The sequence below is a fragment of the Maylandia zebra genome, unplaced genomic scaffold, assembly GCF_041146795.1.
Source record: "Maylandia zebra isolate NMK-2024a unplaced genomic scaffold, Mzebra_GT3a scaffold09, whole genome shotgun sequence".
Lineage (NCBI taxonomy): Eukaryota > Metazoa > Chordata > Actinopteri > Cichliformes > Cichlidae > Maylandia > Maylandia zebra.
This window is the reverse complement of record NW_027490039.1, coordinates 50,001-71,788: the sequence shown is the minus strand read 5'-3', so window position 1 is coordinate 71,788 and position 21,788 is coordinate 50,001. Positions and strand designations below refer to the sequence as shown.

General features: G+C 44.7%; 1 protein-coding gene across 2 annotated transcripts in view; it reads left to right on the top strand.

The window, feature by feature from the left end:
- Positions 1-16,746: 16,746 nt before the first annotated feature.
- Positions 16,747-21,788, top strand: part of ak7b (adenylate kinase 7b) — a 16,309-nt gene continuing 11,267 nt past the window's right edge. Inside the window, exons 1-7 of one of the 2 annotated variants that reach the window (XM_076881258.1) lie at positions 16,775-16,885; positions 18,061-18,213; positions 18,306-18,414; positions 19,540-19,634; positions 19,932-20,042; positions 20,115-20,198; positions 21,781-21,788. The exon at positions 21,781-21,788 is cut by the window's right edge and continues 75 nt beyond it. In XM_076881258.1, the coding sequence (XP_076737373.1) occupies positions 16,814-16,885; positions 18,061-18,213; positions 18,306-18,414; positions 19,540-19,634; positions 19,932-20,042; positions 20,115-20,198; positions 21,781-21,788 (632 nt within the window). In that variant the 5' untranslated portion in view covers positions 16,775-16,813. Of the gene's footprint in view, positions 16,886-18,060; positions 18,214-18,305; positions 18,415-19,539; positions 19,635-19,931; positions 20,043-20,114; positions 20,199-21,780 lie in introns of both variants that reach the window. The other variant, XM_076881259.1, reaches the window with a different exon arrangement.

Genomic DNA, 21,788 nt, shown 5'->3' with positions numbered 1-21,788 from the left:
TAGCTTTAGCGTGGATGCAGTCAATCTGTCTGTCAAGCTCTACACCATCCACGTAAAACGTTTCATCTTGAAGTGGTGGCTCACTCACTGTTAATTCGTTCACAAGCCGCCTTGCAGTCTGTCTGTTAGGGGCTCTGTGATGGCTGCGTGGTTTAGACTTGCAGCAACTTTTGTAGTGATTCAGTTTTTTACAGTTGTGACACTGTTGTCCAAATGCTGGACACTTGTCTCGCTTGGCCGCGTGGCTGCCTCCACAATTGGAGCAATTGGTGACAGTCTGTGGGAATGAAAGGGGCTTAGGCTTGTGCTTGCTGTTCAGAATGGGCTTTACTGCGTCGACACTGGTAGCTTGTGTTGCTAGTGTCTTGCTGTTTTTTTCAGTCATTTCGTGTATTCGACACACCGAGATAGCTTTAGCAAGTGTTAGCTCGCTGTCTCTTAGCAGAGCCTTTCTCAACGTGTCGCTAATGACACCACAGACGATACGATCACTGAGCATCTCGTCAGTGAGGTCCCCAAAGTGACAACATTTAGCCTTGATCTTTAAATCACTGATGAATGATTCAAGTGTCTCACCTGGCTTCTGATTTCTGGTGTGGAATCTATATCTTTCCATCGTCCTGTTGTGTTGAGGATTGCAGATTTCTCGAAATTTTGCCTTCAAACACTCTGGATCCTCTCTGGACTCAGCAGCAGTGAGTATCTCTCCATCTGCACCAGCTGCGCGAATGGCAGGAGCATAAACGAACGAGCGTTCTCGTTCAATGGCGTCTGGTCCAGCAATATTCAGGAGAATGTAAGCCCTTGTCTTCACCGGCTTGTCAGAGTGAGCAGCGGCGATGAAAATATCATACTCCCTTTCAAAAACACGCCAATTCTCGGCAATGTTCTCATCAAAAACCAGAGGGTCAGGTCTGCGAAATCCGTCCGCCATGATGGGGCGACTTCTTTTCTCTTTTTTTTTGTTTTTTTCTTTAGTGGCTAATCCGATACAGCGCACAATAAGCAGTGCGGTACCCCGACAGGGATATAAACATACGCGCTGGCGTGACGTCCGTACCGTCTTCTGACACCATGTAGCACTCTCGTGTGATGCGATGAGCTAATAATCACTCTCGATATTAGTCCGCTGTAAAACTTTTAATGCGTACTCCAGCACATGACAAAACACACAGACCGCACCGGAAGAACAAAACTCCCCCCACCATACTATTCCGGTTGGACTAGTCCCCCACAGTTATGGCAGGTCCGCACAAACAAATATTGCTTGGTGATCATTTAACCAATGATCTACAGTTACAGTCCAAATGTCAAGGCACACAGTCTCATTTACCTCTTGCAGATCACAAATAAGTGATATCAGGACCACGGGTAGTCGACCTCAATGATACACTTAGATGCAAAATCCACACCACGTTTGCCTTACGACATCTCTCTCTTCGGACTTAGCTTCTGATTCACAAACTTTACCACTCGTCCCGCCCCCATAGCAGAGAAGAGTGACATTGACTGGCTCGTCAGCACAACAACCAATGACAATACAACATTAATATAACTGACATTAGATGGGTAAATAAACTTAGGTTACACCCCAACATATTTATTGTGCACAGAAAATAACTCTAAATCATGAAACCCTTTTAATTATTGGACTCTTAACTGTAATTGAAATACATTTGTACCAAAACATATGATTTTTAAACCTTTTATCAACTATTTATATTTTAACCAGTTTTTATAACAGTAGACTTTTTTTTCTTTATACTGCAAGCCCGAATAATTGCAGACAGGGCTACATATAATACGGGTAGGACGTTTTGTCAGAGTAGGATGATTTCTCAGAACACCGGTCCAAGTGTCAGGTGAACTTCAGGTAAGAAGTTATGAGCTGCAGTCTATCAGGTTCAGATATAAACCAAGTTTAGGTGGAGTTTATTTTCATTATGCTGACTTTTTCGTACTGCTACTAGCTAGCATGACAGAGTTTCTATACAGCTGGGTGGGTGCTATGATGTTACTGATGTTGAACATTATTTTGTTCATAAGGTTAGTTAGTAGAGCTTCCAACCGTCCTGTAAAAACAGAATCGTCTGGTATTCAGAGAAAATATTACGCGTTTCGTATTGAGGTGAGTAGGGATGCAGTTTGTCCCGGACTTTCGCTATAATGAAAAAAAGACACAAAGCTGGAGTTATTCTGTGTCTTTGCTGCACAGCTGCCTCTTCTCCTCTCATTCTCCCCCCCTGCCTCTCCTGTTGCTACTTCAATCATGAAACTGATCAATGATCAGCTGATCGGCTTTTCTCTCTTGTTTGTTTATCGCCCACTTTGCGCCAGAAAGAGGAAACCAGCGGATGTCGCGCTAAACAACAGCAGCACGTTTAAGCTTGATCAGCTGTTGTTAGAATTTATTTAATATTAATTTCTAGTATCAGCTGATGTTTGCTGGAGCCACAGCTGTAAAGCTGCTGGTCATGATGTCGGTTTGGTTATGTGGTGAGAGGGAAACATGAAGATGAAACCAGGAGATGTCCTTACTGAACCATCAGAGCTGAACAGGTGATGGAGAAGCAGGTTTACCTTTTAGGTGACATGAATGAGTTGAAGTTATGAACTGTTTCTGAGAGACAAATAACACCAGGATCCTTTTCTAAGTAGCTGACAGCTGGTAACTGTGCAGGGGCGGGTCTAGCAAAGTGTTGCCAGGGGGGCAGGTAGGGCATTAACAGGGAGAGGGGGGCACAAAGACATACTTTCTTATTCTCATTTAAAATGCTTTTAACAAATAATTATCTGAATCTTACAACCAAAGTTTTTATCTGATGTGAAATGTATAGAAATCATACATATACCAACAAGACTGTACATCACTGACACAGCAGCGTTTGTTTTCATTCAAAGGCTTTATGGCTTTAATACCTCATGGGCCGGTCTGTAGTCAAAATGCCCGGGCCGATTTTTTTGTCCCAGTCCAGCCCTGGGCACGACACACAGTGAGTTAATCTGTGACGGTGCATTAAAAAATAAATTTAGCAGCTGTCTCATCAGTGCAGCATCAGCACCGCAGAAATACACGGATACATACATAGACTGGAGACAGAATTCACAATGCTTTTTCGGAACTTTCAGGTGTTTGGACCAATGTTTTATTTTCTGATCAAACCAGAAATCTTTAATGAGCAGCTGGATTTGTCTCACATTAACCTGCTGGACACAGAGGACTTCGAAATGCAGCTGATTGAACTGAAAACCTCGACTCTGTGGGGTCAAAGTTTGCAGAACTACGAAGCAGCTGGAATCCACAGCTGTGCGTGTTCATGGAGCTGCATGTTCACCTGCTGGACGTCACTACCTGACAGTTTAACTGTCTTCAGAACATTGCAGAGGCCTTATTGACAGTATTTATCATTGTTCATCTCTCTTTACCGGCTTCAGTTAATTCAAAATGCAGCTGCGCGTCTTTTAACAGGTACGAGAATCCATGAACGCATAACTCCAATTTTAGCCAAACTACATTGGCTCCCTGTTAAATATCGTATAGATTTTAATATTCTGTTGTTCACTTTTAATATTCTGAATAATTTAGCGCCCAGCTATCTTTCTGAACTACTCCATTCATACAATCCCAACAGAGCACTTAGATCGTCCAATCACAGGCTCCTAGCACAACCTAGGACTCAAATGAAGTTGAGAGGTGACCGGGCCTTTGCATCCGTGGCACCCAGACTCTGGAATAACCTCCCCGTTCATATTTGTACTGCCGAGTCGATCCAGTCTTTTAAATCACGTCTTAAAACTTATTTTTTTACTTTGGCTTTTGATTCTAACTAGTTGGCTGGTCTAGCTTGTTGTGTTGTTACCTATTGTTTGTTGTCCTCTTTTATTGTTTGTTTTAACTGTCTCATGCTTTTACTGACTGTGAAGCACTATGGTCAACACTGTTGTTTTAATATGTGCTATATAAATAAATTTTGATTTTGAATTTTGATTTTGATTGTCGTGAGGAGACCATAAATAGCATTTGCATTATCTCTTGTTCAGTTCATTTGCTGTTATGGATAAAAAGTATTTTTTGTTTCCAAATAGCTGATAACTATTCGCTGATAGCTGCCAACATCTGTGAACAAATATAATCCTATAAAGTGGTTCTATATAGTGGGTAACTTTTAATATAGAGCGTTATTAAATTTATTGCTAATGCAATCATATGGCACACTGACTTCTGAGGAAAGTTTAGATGCACTCATCATCAGAAAGGTTGCCGACACCTGAACTAGACTATTCAAGTCATTCAGGATGTGTTATGCTTAAGGTAGTACTCATCCAACTACATCATGGCGGCAAATCTCTGGACACATTTGCCGTACTCGATGACGGCTCAGAGAAGACTGCGGCAGTTAACTCTCTAAGTTTGGAACAGGAGGAAGCAACACTCTCACTGAGAACTATCCGTCGAGATGTAATCCAGATGAAGGGAGGCTTTGTCTCATTCCAGGTGTCACCGAGGGCTAAGCCCAAAGCGAGGTACAAAGTAGCACATGCCTTCACAGCCCAACAGTTGAACCTAGCTACTCAGTCATGTGCAGCTGAACAGTTAAAGAAGAAGTATCTTCACCTACAGAAAGTCCAGGTTGAGGGATTTAACCAGGTCCAACCTTTAGTGCTGATTTGCTCAGATAACGCTCATCTCATCACCCCTGTCCGTCCCGTCCTTTGGGACTCAGCTGGCACTGCCCGACAGACGTTCTGGGATATAAGCACTGCCCTATAACCTATTCCACAGTCACACTGCACAATGTGTACAAGGTACTAGCTACCCAGGATAACCAACTAGGTTATATTTGTCCGTACACTACAAGGGCAAAGCTGATTGTACAGGCCAGGCTACTTGGCCAAACTACTCCAGACAGAGCTCACCATACTCCTGCGCTCGATCTACCTGTGGAAAGACTCTACAACGGTGCTGCAGTGGATCCAGTCTAGTTCCTGTCGCTATAAGGTATTTGTGGGGACTAGAATCTGTGAAATACAGGAGCATCACCTGAAGAGTGGCAGTATGAGGGCTCTGACCTTAATCCCGCTGATGACATCACCAGAGGGAAACATCTCGCCGACCTAACTGTCCCCAATCGTTGGTCACATGGTCCACCCTTCCTGTCACAAACAGCTGACAATAGGCATAACTTGCCAACAGAGTCCCCAGCATGCAGCATGGAGGAGCTCAGGAAGACTGCATTCTGTGGGCATGCTTCTCCGACCTTACCGGATGCATCACAGTATGCCACGCTAGATGAGCTGATCGCTGCTACATACCAGACCTTACACGGGGTGGCCGACACTCCTATTACAGCAGCGGAGCACCTAGAAACCAAGACCATGCTGCTTCGCTCGGCTCAGACTGACAGAGGAGGCCAGAGCCTTCTGGATTGGTCACCCAGTTCAATTCAATTCAATTTTATTTATATAGCGCACAGAGAAAAACCCAACAATCATATGACCCCTATGAGCAGCACTTTGGCGACAGTGGGAAGGAAAAACTCCCTTTTAACAGGAAGAAACTTCCGGCAGAACCAGGCTCAGGAAGGGGCGGGGCCATCTGCTGTGATTGGTTGGGGTGAGAGAAGGAAGACAGGATAAAGACATGCTGTGGAAGAGAGACAGAGGTTAATAACAGATATGATTCAATGCAGAGAGGTCTGTTAACACATGCTGAGTGAGAAAGGTGACTGGAAAGGAAAAACTCAATGCATCATGGGAATCCCCCGGCAGCCTACGTCTATTGCAGCATAACTAAGGGAGGATTCAGGGTCACCTGGTCCAGCCCTAACTATATGCTTTAGCAAAAAGGAAAGTTTGAAGCCTAATCTTGAAAGTAGAGATAGTGTCTGTCTCCTGAATCCAAACTGGAAGCTGGTTCCACAGAAGAGGGGCCTGAAAACTGAAGGCTCTGCCTCCCATTCTACTTTTAAATACTCTAGGAACAACAAGTAGGCCTGCAGAGCGAGAACGAAGTGCTCTAATAGGGTGATATGGTACTACAAGGTCATTAAGATAAGATGGGGCCTGATTATTTAAGACCTTGTATGTGAGGAGCAGGATTTTGAATTCTGGATTTAACAGGAAGCCAAAACAGGAGAAATATGCTCTCTCTTTCTAGTCCCTGTCAGGACTCTTGCTGCAGCATTTTGGATCAGCTGAAGGCTTTTCAGGGAGTTTTTAGGACTTCCTGATAATAATGAATTACAGTCGTCCAGCCTGGAAGTAATAAATGCATGAACTAGTTTTTCAGCGTCACTCTGAGACAGGATATTTCTAACTTTAGAGATGTTGCGCAAATGGAAGAACGCAGTCTTACATATTTGTTTAATATGTGCATTGAAGGACATGTCCTGGTCAAAAATGACTCCAAGGTTTCTCACAGCGTTACTGGAGGCCAAGGTAATGCCATCCAGAGTACGAATCTGGTTAGATACCATATTTCTAAGCTTTTCAGGGCCGAGTACAATAACCTCAGTTTGATCTGAATTAAGAAGCAGAAAGTTAGCGGCCATCCAGGTCTTTATGTCTTTAAGACATTCCTGCAGTTTAACTCATTGGTGTGTGTTATCTGGCTTCATGGACAGATAGAGCTGGGTGTCATCTGCATAGCAGTGTAAATGTATGCTATGTCTTCTAATGATGCTGCCTAAGGGAAGCATGTATAATGTAAACAGAATTGGTCCTAGCACTGAACCCTGTGGAACTCCATAATTAACCTCAGTGTGCTCAGACAGCTGTCTTAGCGTGCTGTCCCCTGAATATGAGAGTCTTACTAGTCTCATCAGAGTCGGACGTTGCCTCCGTCGAGCTGCAGACTTGGATCCAGACAGTATTCATCCCATCGTACTAGCGGCTGAACATCCCCTGACCAAGCTCATCATAAAAACTTATGATGACCAGCTCCTTCGCCCAGGTGCAGAGAGGCTGTTTGTGGAAATACGGCGCACCAATTGGATTTTCAGAGGATGTCAAGACATTAAGAAGCATCAGCATTAGTGAGTGGACTGTAGGAGATGGCGCGCCTCACCTTCTACACCCAAAATGGCTGACTTACCTTCATCACAGCTGAGACTCTATAAGCCCCCGTTCTGGTCAATGGGCGTAGACTGTTTTGGGCCATACATGATAAAGTTGGCCGTAGAAGAGAGAAACGCTGGGGAATTATCTACAGGTGTCTTACAACCAGATGCGTGCACCTTGATCTCCTCCCTAGTCTTGACACAGATTCCTTCCTTATGTCATTACGCAGATTTATCGCACGCTGGGGAAAGCCATACGAGATGTGGTCTGATCAAGGGACTAATTTCAAAGGTGGTCACAGAGAACTCCGAACTGCATTTGAAAACATGGAGCCTGAACTCAAGCAGCAACTAGCCAAGCAGGCTATCAACTTCCACTTCAACTTCCCACACTCTCCTCATTTCGGGGGAGCCTGGGAGCAGTGAAGTCGGCAGTGATGTTAGCTTCTGAAGTGGTCCTTAAAGACCAAGTTGTGGCCGAAGAAATCCTACTCACAGCCCTCATAGAGGTTGAGGGCATTTTGAAGTCTAAACTGCTCGGCTATGCATCGGCTGACATAGCTGACCCAGATCCCATCACACCAAATCTTTTCTTGATGGGGCGGCATGATTCTGCAGTACCCCAGGCAGCTTACGGCCCCTCAGGCACAGATGGAGGCACAGTCAGGTCATCAGCGACCACTTTTGGAAGCGGTTCACACAGAACTACCTCCCAGGACTGTAACTTTCACAGAAATGGAGGAAGTCCACTGACAACATGGGTTAGGGTGGTGGAACTTCCGAAAGTTCCTGAGGACTCAAATGATACTGTCTCAAAATAGGATGAGTGTATTTGCATCCAAATTCAGGGGCTGCTGTTAAACTTGTTTAAGAGGCTGTTTCAGGGGCTGTTTAACTGTACCTTGTTTAGACTACGTTACCCATGATGCACCTCGGTATTGTACTTCTGGTTGGGAATGTGCTCAGTGTGGTTCTGCACAGCTGAGAGGTGTGTTGGAGGAGTAACGTATTTACTTGCATTCCTGTGTGAGTTAATGCTGTGTGCATGCTCACCAGGTGAGTATTGTAAGATACAAGTGATACTTGTTTAACTTTACCTGTGTTATTTGCTAAGTAAGAAGCTAGTCCTGTTGCTATTGATAAGATGCGTTTTTTTGGCCTACTACAGGCAGCCTTGGTTTCAGCCCATATTTCATTTCATATACAGTGGGGCAAAAAAGTATTTAGTCAGCCAGCGATTGTGCAAGTTCCCCCACCTAAAATGATGACAGAGGTCAGTAATTTGCACCAGAGGTACACTTCAACTGTGAGAGACAGAATGTGAAAGAAAAATCCATGAATCCACATGGTAGGATTTGTAAAGAATTTATTCGTAAATCAGGGTGGAAAATAAGTATTTGGTCAATAACAAAAATACAACTCAATACTTTGTAACATAACCTTTGTTGGCAATAACAGAGGTCAAACGTTTACTATAGGTCTTTACCAGGTTTGCACACACAGTAGCTGGTATTTTGGCCCATTCCTCCATGCAGATCTTCTCGAGAGCAGTGATGTTTTGGGGCTGTCGCCGAGCAACACGGACTTTCAACTCCCGCCACAGATTTTCTATGGGGTTGAGGTCTGGAGACTGGCTAGGCCACTCCAGGACTTTCAAATGCTTCTTACGGAGCCACTCCTTTGTTGCCCGGGCGGTGTGTTTTGGATCATTGTCATGTTGGAAGACCCAGCCTCGTTTCATCTTCAAAGTTCTCACTGATGGAAGGAGGTTTTGGCTCAAAATCTCACGATACATGGCCCCATTCATTCTGTCCTTAACACGGATCAGTCGTCCTGTCCCCTTGGCAGAAAAACAGCCCCATAGCATGATGTTTCCACCCCCATGCTTCACAGTAGGTATGGTGTTCTTGGGATGCAACTCAGTATTCTTCTTCCTCCAAACACGACGAGTTGAGTTTATACCAAAAAGTTCTACTTTGGTTTCATCTGACCACATGACATTCTCCCAATCCTCTGCTGTATCATCCATGTGCTCTCTGGCAAACTTCAGACGGGCCTGGACATGCACTGGCTTCAGCAGCGGAACACGTCTGGCACTGCGGGATTTGATTCCCTGCCGTTGTAGTGTGTTACTGATGGTGACCTTTGTTACTTTGGTCCCAGCTCTCTGCAGGTCATTCACCAGGTCCCCCCGTGTGGTCCTGGGATCTTTGCTCACCGTTCTCATGATCATTTTGACCCCACGGGATGAGATCTTGCGTGGAGCCCCAGATCGAGGGAGATTATCAGTGGTCTTGTATGTCTTCCATTTTCTGATGATTGCTCCCACAGTTGATTTTTTCACACCAAGCTGCTTGCCTATTGTAGATTCACTCTTCCCAGTCTGGTGCAGGTCTACAATACTTTTCCTGGTGTCCTTCGAAAGCTCTTTGGTCTTGGCCATGGCGGAGTTTGGAGTCTGACTGTTTGAGGCTGTGGACAGGTGTCTTTTATACAGATGATGAGTTTAAACAGGTGCCATTCATACAGGTAACGAGTGGGGGACAGAAAAGCTTCTTACAGGAGACGTTACAGGTCTGTGAGAGCCAGAGATTTTCCTTGTTTGAGGTGACCAAATACTTATTTTCCACCCTGATTTACCAATAAATTCTTTACAAATCCTACCATGTGAATTCATGGATTTTTTTTTCACATTCTGTCTCTCACAGTTGAAGTGTACCTCTGGTGCAAATTACTGACCTCTGTCATCATTTTAAGTGGGGGAACTTGCACAATCGGTGGCTGACTAAATACTTTTTTGCCCCACTGTATGACTTACTGTCAAGCATTGTAGTTGTAGGTGGATGTAACTATTTACTATGGTTATTATCTGAATAGTTGTAATCTGTGGAGGTCCTGTTTGCTAATGTATATACAGGCCGGAAATTAATTTATGGTCTTAGGGCGCCACCTAGTGGCCATGTTGTTATAGCAGATTGTATATCATTAAGCTGGAAACCCACAGTATTGTCTGAGCAGTATAGTGCTATCCCTGGTGAATTTGATCCAGGGAGGATATGAAAAGTGGCAGGTTAGCCTTCTTAGACTGTGAGTTTTCCATGTGTAATGATGGCGGGCATCTAAAACTGACGTATACAGTAAACCTACACATACAGGTCAGTATTTAAGGTTTGACTCTCATCATCCACTGGAGCACAAACTGGGTGTCATCAGGACGCTACCACACAGAGCGAACACCATCCCCACTGACACAGCAGCCAGGGAGGCAGAAGAACATCAAGAAGGCCCTGAGTAAATGTGGTTATCCCAGCTGGACTTTTGTCAAAGCTGGGAAGGCTCCTAAAGAAAGCTGCAGATGATCCAGGAGAGACAGACAACCGCTGCCCAAGAGAAAACCTGCAGTGATCCCGTACATGTCAGGAGTATCCCGTACATGTCAGGAGTATCGGAGCAGCTGAGACGCATTTTTTCTAAACACCTGGTCTCTGTGGCTTTTAAACCCCAAAACACGCTGCACCAAACACCGGTCCACCCCAAGGATCGGGTCCCCTGACACAAACAGAGTAACATAGTGTACGCTGTTGAGTGCAGGAGGATTGCCAGGATTTATACATCGGGGAAACCAAACAACCTCTGGCTAAGAGGATGGCACAACACAGAAGAGTGGCTCAGGGTGGGAATGGATGTTTGTATCTGTGTGTGCCTGTATGTCTGTGTCTATATGTCAGGTTGGGTATCAGACGCCACCTCTCTGGGGACATCTCAGGCCCTCCAAGGTTTGGAGGCCTATCTCCACCTACCACCACTTCCCCTGCCAGTGGCGCACTCCCTCAGATGTCGGTGCGTTGGTGGTTCTTTGTGTGTGGGGGTGGGCGTCCAGGTACACACCGGCTCACTCCTTGGTGGCTGCTTATCGGGGCCTGGAGCCTGGGGCTCGCTCGGGCCACTTCGGAGGTGGGGTGCCCCCGGCCTCTCGGCCTGGGGCTCGGTCACTCAGGTACGGCTGGCTGCCGGCGGAGCTCACGGGCACGTCACTGCAACCCCCCCTGGCTTCTGCTCCGTGGCTGCTGAGTGAGCCCTCATCTGGGACTCTCCTCAGCTCTTTCTGGGACAGTGGCGCAGCTGCCCCTCTGCTGGTCTTCCTTGGTCTCTTGTGTTCTGGGGCCTCTGGATGTCTGGAGTTTTGATCTCCTCCATACCTGCTTCATGCCCTGGAGGACGGGGCTGTGGCCCCCCCACATCCTCTAGCAGATCATTACATGAAGGAACCTTTTAAAAAACAAAAAACAAGCGCGTCCATGCTCACAGGTGTACACACGGGTGATCACACCCACAAACTACACCCTTTTTGGCTCCTACCTCAAAGCACACTGTGTTCTGTTGATCTTATGTGCTGCACAATAATGTTTAATATTTAGTATTTACTGTCATATTCCCATATATCATCGTGATGTTGTTTATTCTATTACTCTTTTTTTCTTCTGCTTGTTTTCTCTTTTTTCTTTCTCAACAGGTGATCCAGGTGATTGTGATGTATTTTTTGTCTTCTTATTTTGTTGGTTTTTGTTTTTTTGCCCTTTATCCTCGTCCCTCTTCTCCGCTGTTTTTTTCCCCCTCTTTCTTTCTCCCCTTCTTTTCCTCATTCAAGTCTGTCCCGTATCTAGCAAGTGAAAATAAAAAAAAAACAATAAAAGGTGAATCAAATAGACCATTATGGCAAGGCTGGGATGGTCCATTTGGTAAAGTAAATCCGTTGGGCATCTTTCTTTGCCTTTAGACAATAATTCTGATGCAAAAGAGCCAAACGGGACAGGCAAAAAAAAAAATCACCTTCAGTGTTATGTTAAGAGGCTCAAAGGCAACTTAACATCCATCTCAGTTGTATAAGATGTGATGTATAAGATTTAACAGTATTTATTTAACAGGGATGATTTATTTATTTCTTCAACTAAGTTTCAGTTTCATAAGTGATAGATATACATACTGACTATAACTTATAAAAACGTTTGTCTTGTGGTCCATAGGCATGTTAAACTCTGCAAGTGACTCTATAAACTTTTCATTTCCTAGCATAATAGATTAATGCTGTTTCACTCTGCCATGCAAAGTACTTTGACACTGTGGAGAAGGCCTGTCCTCTGTGTCATTGTTGTTGCCATTTGCACGTGAGAGCTTAGATTGTGGGGAAGATTAAAGATGAACAAAGGGTGGTGAGAGAACAGTGAAGTGAGGATACACAGTGTGAAACTCCTTTAAGTGAACAATAATGTTGATGTGATGAACAGAATGTCAGGAAAGAAATTCTGGTATTAATGTGATTCTTTGATTTAAGAATCAAAGGGTGGGATTGTATAGGAATTTATTTCACTTATTTATTAATCACATTATTTTATTGTATGATACCTTGGTGCCACTGGATTTTAACATGTCTCACACTCATACAGTAAGACAAATGGTGGGGATGTAGTAAAGAAAAAGATTCAGAGTAGAAGTTTTTGCACTGCATTTTAAAATGAAAACATATTGCATTTATTTACAATTAAAGACACAGAGCAGGAGGTGTGTTACTGTTTTACATCCACAGACACACAAGAAAAGAAGCAGGCAACATGAGGTCAAGTTATGGCAATTTTATTTGTGTGTTTCAGTACATGTATTTAGATTAGAGTTTTTAAAAAACAAACAAACGTCCCAAGAAGAAGGATGGGGAGAAAGAAAGGTGGAGAGAGGAGGAAGAAACTTGATGTCCTCAAACCGGATGCTGCTGGGTCAGTTCTTCCTCAGCAGGCTGCTCCAGAATCCCCTCCTGTCCTCGCCTTGCTTTTCTTTTTCTTTTGCCTTCAGCTCTTTTAAGGTTTTGTTGAGCTGCTCCTCGGCATCTTTAAATGTTTCTTTCAGCTGCTGTTCGGCCAGTTTCCCTTTGTGTTTGAGGAGCTCTTTAGCTTCCTTTTTGTGCTTTCGTAGTTCTTTAAGTGCGTCTTTGCAGTCTTTCTTGGTCACCGCAGAGCTGCTCATTTCTTTCTTGAATGCCTTCACCTCAATTTTCTCTTCTGCAAGTTCTTCTTGCACTTTCATCAGTTCCTTCTTCATGTTTTCAGTGTGACTCTTTGTATCTTCCATTTCTTTCTTTGCTTCCTGTGTTTTAATTTTCTCTTCCTCCAACACTTTTTGAGCTTCCAACAATTCTTTCTTCAAATTTTCAATCTCATTTTCTGCCTCGTGGTTACGTTTTTTCTCCTCTTCAAGTTGTTGCTTTACATGCAGTAATTCCTTCCTTAGTGTTTCAGCTTCAGCCGTTACATTTGCAGCTTCTTGAGTTGCCAACTGCATTTTCCTTCTTTCCTCTTCAAAAGCTTCCTGCACCTCCTGTAATTCCTGCAGCACATTTCCTGCCTCCTTCTTTGCAGTTTGATATTTATTTTTGGCTTCTTGTGCTGTGCTTTTCTCTTCCTCCAATGCTTTTTGAGCTTCCAACAGTTCTTTCTTCATGTTTTCATTCTGGTTTTCTGCCTGTTGTTTTCCCATTTTCTCTCCTTTAAGTCTGAGACCCACATGCAGTAATTCCTGCAATACTACTTCAGTTTCAAACTGTGAATTTTTAGCTTCTCCTCTTGATTTTTCTGCCTCTTCGTTTAATTTGACATTTTCAGCCTGTATCATTTGAAGTTCTTCTTGCAGGTTAATCAGCTGTACTGAATTGTGAGGTGAAGCACTCGCCGATCCTCTTCTCGTTCTCCCTCGATTCATTTTGGCCTTTTAAACAAAGCAGCCAACGTTTTGTAGAGGAGTGAAGTGAAGTTTTCGATGTTTCTTCGTCAACTGTCGTTTGTCCTGCACAGAGATGCTGCTGTAGATGTGTCTCTAGCTGTGTCTGGATACAATGAAACATGCTGGAACTAAGTGCTTGTGTTGCACAGTTCTACTGAACATTCCATTTCATGCATGCTCCGCCCACATGGTCAGGAATGTCAGGTGCTGCATCGCCAAATGCTGCTCCCGTTGCCTAGCAATAACAGCTGTTTACTTTTTGGGGTCTGGTTCATTGTTTAATAAAGAAAAGATGTCCAAGTACTGGGTGCTGAGGCTCAGCGCATATTCTAGCCTGCTGTGTGGGTGGGCAGCTAGAAATCACTGGTGGGCAACATGAGTGAGGAGAAAACTGGAGCAGCCAAGCAGGGAGCTGCAGGTTGCTGGTTTGAGTCTCTGTTCAGATGCTGGTGTCTCCTCTCTCTGAGATGTCTGCAAACAGTCCCAGATAAAACAATAAGGATAATAAACAAACACGTGACTAAAATAACAATTATGACTCTGATGTGTTTCATGTGTAGCAGGATGGCCTCTATACAGCAGTCGCTGCAAGCATCCACATCGCCACACTCACTTTTCTTTAATGGCCAGATAAAGCCAGTAACCAAAACACTGTGCGTATGGGTACATGCACAGGATGTGCGTACACATATGCACATATGTATGAGCGCTGTGTGTCAGTCTCAATGCACATAATAATAATGGATTGGATTTATATAGTGCTTTTCAAGGCACCCAAAGCGCTTTACAATTCCACTATTCATTCACTCTCACACACTGGTGGAGGCAGCTACAGTTGTAGCCACAGCTGCCCTGGGGCAGACTGACAGAAGCGAGGCTGCCATATCGCGCCATTGGCCCCTCTGGCCAACACCAGTAGGGTAAAATGTCTTGCCCAAGGACACAACGACCAGGACAGAGAGCCCGGGGATCGAACTGGCGACCTTCCGGTTACAGATCCGCTTCCCAACCCCCTGAGCTATGGTCGCCCTGACATGGTGCAGATACGAGCGTACAAACATGTATGAAACCGTGGATGACTAAAGAGTTGCAGGTCCTGCTGAAGCAACGCGACGCCGCTTTCAGATCCGGTGATGGTATGCAGTACAGTGCAGACAGATCTGCGCTGAAGAGAGGTATCAGAGAGGCCAAGCCAGTGCACAAGAGGAAGATTGAAAACCACTTCAGCAATAACAACTCACGACAGGTATGGCAGGGAGTTCAGCACGTAACCAACTACAGCCCATGTTGACTGAGGGCAACGGAGGAACTGAACCACTTCTTTGCACGCTTTGAGGTGATGTGACGAGAGGCAGCCGCAGCTCAAACATTTGACGGCAGCAGCAGCCCAAGCTTCATGGTGCAGGAATATGAGGTGAGGTGCACACTGAGGGCAGTGAACCCCAGGAAGGCCACTGGTCCAGATGGGGTGATGTAACACACCCAAAGAAAGACTCTAGGTCTGACCAACCGTCTCAGTCGTGGGCAAAAAGATGACAGTCAATAAAATTCTAAAAGATAATTTATTGACAAAAAAATATTAAAAGATAAAAGATAAAACAGTCCAGTGTCCCATTTATGAATCGTATAAAAACAGTCCCAAGGCCAGAGCCAGCTATGCCACACGGCCAGTTGCACTCCACGTGTTGCCTTTAACAGGGTTAGAAGTTGTCCTTGGAGACCCACCACCCTGCAAGCAAATAGCCAGTGGTCACTCCAGCCTCTGCAACTCTGCTGCCTTTAGGCTGTGGCATATAATAGGCCCTGGCCTGCACAGAGAGACAAAACGACACCTTCAGTATAAAATTCATAGCGCAAAAGCCATCCATCCCAAACATATCTAATTTCATCACATTACATACCTGCACAGAGAGACAAAACGACACAGCAGTGTTTGTAGTGTGGGCTATAAGTAGACCAGTGTATCAGTGCAATCAAGTACACCTGCCTCTAATTAGTCCAACCCCATTCCAGCCATTGGCTCACCAAAAATGTGACACACACAAAACCACTCCCAACCCAGTGCAACTTCACACAATAATATGGAGCTGAATTAACACAGGCACGTTAGTCTACCATGTTACAGTGACTGGGAGGGCCTTAAAAGAATGTGCCAGCTGGGGTCTTCACTAAGATGCTTCACTGTCCCAGTCCTGCATCCCGCCGTGCCTAAAGCCGGCCACAATCGTCCCACTGCCTAAGCGGACAAACATTAGCAGCCTCAATGACCAGCTGCTCTAAGACCCGTTATAATGAAGCGTTTCGAGAAACTGGTTCGACGTCACATCATGTCCTGCCTGACACCAACACTCGACCCGCTCCAGTTCGCATACAGAGCTAACAGATCAGCTGACGACGCCATTGTTACAACGCTCCACACCACCATCTCTCACCTGGAACAACAGGGCGTTACGCCAAGCTGCTCTTTGCTGACTGCCTTCAATATGATTGGATAGAGTGAGTATTCGCTTAGGGCACCAAACAGGCCAGGACCGCCCCTGGTTGTGTAGTGCAGTGTGGGGGTCAGTTTACAATTTTGTTGTACTATTGTACTAGGTATGACTGTGTAATGGCAATAAAGAGTTATCTTATCTTATCTTATCTTATGGTCGCTGTGCATCAGTGTGCATGCACAGGGCCTGGTTGGTTTAATGCTTTAATGTTTCTACATGTTATGAAAGTCCACACTGGAGCTTTATATTTTGATTTCCAAAAATAAGACACTTGGCCCAGTCAGGAAGAACTTTAATAAAACTGTGTTTTTAAAGAAAACTTTGACATATTTAAACGATGCCTTCTCTCTGTGGTTAATGAATAGTGAAATAAAAAATGTCATATAGGCTTTACAGTTGGTCAGCCTCGCTTTAACGTCACAGCTGTGGGAGTGGCCGTCTCCTTGACTACGCGACGCTAACAGTAACACGCTAACAGAGCGGTCGGGAGCTAGCATGGCACAGCCAGAGACGACACGGGTGTTTCTTAACAACGTGGACTCGTACGCATCCAGACACATCGCGCAGGTAACATTTGAAGCCTGCACGGACTCAGTGAAAGCAGCTGCTCTGATGCCGCCTCACAGCAACACCTAACGTGACTCATTAGCTTTGGTTTGGAGCAGAGCGAGCAAACAACACCGGAAATGATGTTAAATCAATGTCATCTTCGATTCGCTGATTCGTGTTTTCAGCATTAATCACTTTCACATCATCGGTTACTAAAACAAGGATACTTTCTCTATTATTGTTGGCCCCGCTGCCCTATCTCCGCCCACTCCTTAACCACCTGTTTCAGGTACAACGGTCGGTTGGCGAGCTTCCACGCATTTAGATGACATCATTCTGATGGGTGGATTACGTTTGAGGTGTTTTCACAGACTGATGGTGATGCTTACATTTTCAGAAAGTCATGAAACGGCGATGACTTTAAGCTGATGTGAGCTGGACTTACTGTAGCTTTACAAAGAAAACCATTTATTTATTTTCAAAATAAAAGCCCACACAGAGAGATGTTCAGAGGAATCTGTGTGTGTGACCTATTCAAGCTTAAACAGTGACATGAGGACTTTGCAGGGGACCAATTTGAATTATGTGCTAGGCACCTTGTTCCTAGCAGCCTGTAGCAAAAAACCCCACACGAGCTGTTCCCTGGTCTTTATTTGAATCTGTAATAAATAGCCAGGTAAACAGTTCCACAGTCATAAAATAGTATTTTTACACTCACGAGATGATGCTGAAGAGCCATCAGGTGTGCAGTGTGTCCTACAAACCTGAGGAAACTGGACAAGTGGGGGCAAAAGAAGAAATGTGTTACAAGTGACTCTAGCTTACAACAAAGGAGAGCTCACACAAGTTTCTCAAGCATGATCTGGGTTATTTACAAAAGGAAAGTTTGTGAATCAGTTCTGTGGTGTGTTCTTGGATGAGTGAGCACTGAGCCTGTGAGAGCAACTGAAACAGGGAGTTGGCTAGGTGTCCTCAGCGCCACAGTAGGGTCACGTGATCTACAAAAGCAAGGAGAAACGCCACCACAGGGCCATCAGAGCAGACCTACAAACACAGAAACACACACACAGTAAGAAGCCCAGAGAGCCACACATGAAGACGACTTAAAGAAATTACAGGAAAACTTAAGAGAGTTCAGGCGTGTGGAACAAGAAAGGCTTTTCAAGTTGGTTTGAACGTTGTTTTTGGATTAGGTCCTGAGTGGAAGTGTGGCTGGAGCTGCTGTTAATACCAGCTCTGATGTGGAGGCAGAGCTGGTGTCAAACCATAAGAGGACCTTCCAGGTGGTGGGAACTGTTTCACATCCATCTGCTGTGGAAAGGCCTCATGTGGTCGAACAGTACACTGTAAGGACTTTAAAGTTGTTTACGCTGTGAAAGCCTTAGCCTTTTATTCAAACTTTACATTCAAGACCAATTATTTGTTGCTTTTTTTCAAGCGTCTGGACCGAGATGAGCTCCTGTCCAAACTGATGGGCTGTGATGTTGTTATCTACAACGTCACCCAGCATGCTGATCAGGTGGAAGAGGCTCTCTGGGCTGCCTCGGGTAAGTCTGTTAGCTATCCCTGAGGCCCTGTGCTCAATATTTGCTTATAAGTACACATTGTTGTTTGTGTTTATGTTTATTATTTATTTATTTGTGCTTTGTTTTTCCTGACTTTAGCTTTAGCTGCTTTACAAATTGATATTTTTGCAAACCCGTATGATGAAGCCAGAAAGGTTGATTCTGTTGATCTGGACGTTTTCTGTGGGAGAGACGTTTCGTCCCTCATCCAGGTGACTTCCTCAGTCCTTCAGCTGATGTGCAGAACTGCATCTGTGCTAGCGTTGATGACACCGGCCATGTTAGTGAATACTATGGCACGTAGGACTTACTGACTCCATATTTAGTGGTTGTGCTGGCCAAACGTTACGGAGGTAACGATGGTTGTTTTTCATTGTGGTGCTCTTGTTCACGTTGGTAATGCACTCAGTGCACTCAGTCCAGAATGTAACAACAGCCATCATTCATACAAATCAAGCTGAAGCCAGGTTCAGACATTGGCACTGAGTGTTACCTGGTCTTTGCTGTGAGGCAGTAGAGTTGAGGAGCGAGGATAGCCAGGTGATGGTCAGGTAAATCACAGCTGTTGTGTTTGCTGCCTTCACACGTCACAGTCTGACCATCTGGTCAGAAGGTCAGGCTTCCATGTGCAACTTCAGTTTTAGATTTAACTAGAATTTAAATATTGTTAAGTCCGTGTGAAGTTGTTGGAATGCCATCCCTACCGATACACTTACCCAGTTCACCAGTAGCATCTTCACAGTCCTGATGCATTTACATGCCACTGGATCATGTCATTGAATGTAGTGTCTTTGATAGTTTTCTCCAGGTCTCTTCATGCTCTTTTCTTCACCCTCCAGCCAGTTGAGGTATATGTCACCTCTACCTGAGCTTCTGCCAAGTTCTCTTCCTGTTGAAAGGGAGTTCTTCCTTCCCGTTGTCACCAGCTGGCAGTCCCAGGGCATCATCAGACTGCTGGGGCTCTCTCTCTAATATTGCAGGGTCTTTACTTGATTATGTAAAGCTCTGTGAGGGGACTGTTGTTGTGAACCAGAACTATATCAATGAACCTGATTGACATTGAAAGGCTCTTTAAGCCATCACAAAAGATTTTTTGTTCACTCGTAGCGCTTCACAGTGAAGTCGAGCATTTTTCTGGGCCAAAGATGTTCATCCTCATCTCCACGATCATGACCTGGGCCTGCAGCAAGCCAGCTGATCCTGTGAGTGTAACAGAAATCTGACATGCCGGTCATTGTGCATCTGTAATATCTACCTAAACTTGTAAGAAACTCGTTAAAGTGAAGCCTTTATGCCTGACTACAGTGCTCTCTGGGATAAAAACACGTAGTAAAACATTATAGATGTTCTCATAATGTTGTGTCAAAAGCAAAAAACCATCTCAGGGTTTTATTATTCATTCTTTATATTTCTGTACCCTGTGACGTGGAGTACCAAGCATGTCCACGTAAATCTGTCATGAAGTTGCTGGTAATCTCCTGCCATGGTGCTCGTGACAGGATGATCTGGAGCTTCCTTTCACTGATGCCATTTTCTGGAGCAGGAGAGCACATCCCAATTTTGAACGGCACATTGATTTGGAGAAGAGAGTAGTGAAAATGGGCAAAACTGTAAGTTTGTAACAGTTTTTTAATAACAGACGCTCGATGGAGACGTGTCTGAGTGTTACGTGTTACTTTCAGGACAGACAGCTCTTCTCCACGTACGTGGTGGCAGCAGGACTTCAGTATGGGATGGGAGAACAGATCTTCCACTACTTTTTCAAGGTAAGAATTGAAGGCTACACCTACAATTAGGATGAGGGATAGACAGCCGTGGAAAGTCAAAGGCAGGTTACAAACGTAGGTTAACACTGCAGATTAATTTGCTGCTGATGTTGACACCTTAATCTGTAAATGCCACAACTGGAAAACTGCAATGCAGGGGCTGCAAATTAATACCATAGGTTTATCTACTAAGACTCTCAGACAGGTTTGATTATCAGTGACCTCAGAGGTCAGAGGTCAAGTCTTATGAATGTGATTCGTCTTCTTCTGTTTTACTGGCACTTGGAAACCCTTTTTCATTAGAGCAGGCAGTTGTACTGCCCTCTAGTGGAAGAGGATGTAATTGTTCTGCCTGTTGCGGCACAGCTGATCATTTCTCACAGCACACCTATGTGCTGCAGCACAGTGGTTGGAAAACACTGGTCTGAATTATACATTAGAGCTCAGAGCTGTCACGGACTGAAGCCTGTCTGTGAAGCTACGTTTAAAAATAAATGTTTTAAGTTCGTACAGTTCGTGCATCAGCATGTTGTCCGAGCAGAGAATACGATGGATGAGATTAGGCTGGCTAACTAGTGCCAACCAATGGCTCAGTGGAAAACACGCAAACTAAACAGCACGTTTGTGTGTGTGTCCACCTGTTAATGGTAACGCTTGTGGAGTGCTTTCTAAATGAGCACTGGCTGTGTGTGCCAGGTGCACAGTGTGAGGCCTGTATGCTGGCAGGGTGTTTCCTGCAGAGGTGCATGGTAGAAGTCCTGAGCATGCTTTGGTAGGAAACTTTTGGTTTGATCAAAAGTGACTAAATGATGTGGTAAATGGTTTTTATCTTCTCACTCTACAGTACGACAGAATATCAGGGCAACACAAAAAAACGCAGCTTGAGAATTAAAGTCTGTTTCATGAACACCCCATGAAACTCCCGTGAATGCTACTGTCTCCAAAATGCTTTGTGTAGAGCAGCGGTCTCCAACCTTTTTTGCACTACAGGCCGGTTTATGCCCGACAATATTTTCATGGACCGGCTTTTAAGGCGTCGCGGATAAATACAACAAAATAAAACTAGTACTGGTACCAAAAAAAAGAAGATTTATTCATAACACACGTGAAAAGACCCAGGAAAACCGAGTAAACGATACAAACGATAACAAAATAACGCTGAAAACCGATAAAAACCCTGAAAACCAGACATTTCACACCTGAGCCTCAACTCTCGCGGCCCGGCACCAAACGACTCACGGACCGGTACCGGTCCGAGGCCCGGGGGTTGGGCACCGCTGGTGTAGATGACTCTGTGAAACCGTGGAAATGATTTCTCTTAGAACATGAGCACAATGTGGTGATCAGAGGACTGAACAGATGCTGCAGCAGGCTGTGTCGGACTGGAATGAAACGGCTGGCTTTGTTATCGATGGCTACGCTCTCGTGCAATAAAGGGGAGACATGTTGTATCACATGACACGAAGTTGACTGACCGGTTTGTCTCTGTAACTCGTGGAAAAATAGGAAAAAGAATATTCAGCTCTAATTAGATGGAAACGACTCAACAAATGTGAGTAACTGCAGTGATGTGACTTTATAGAAATCATG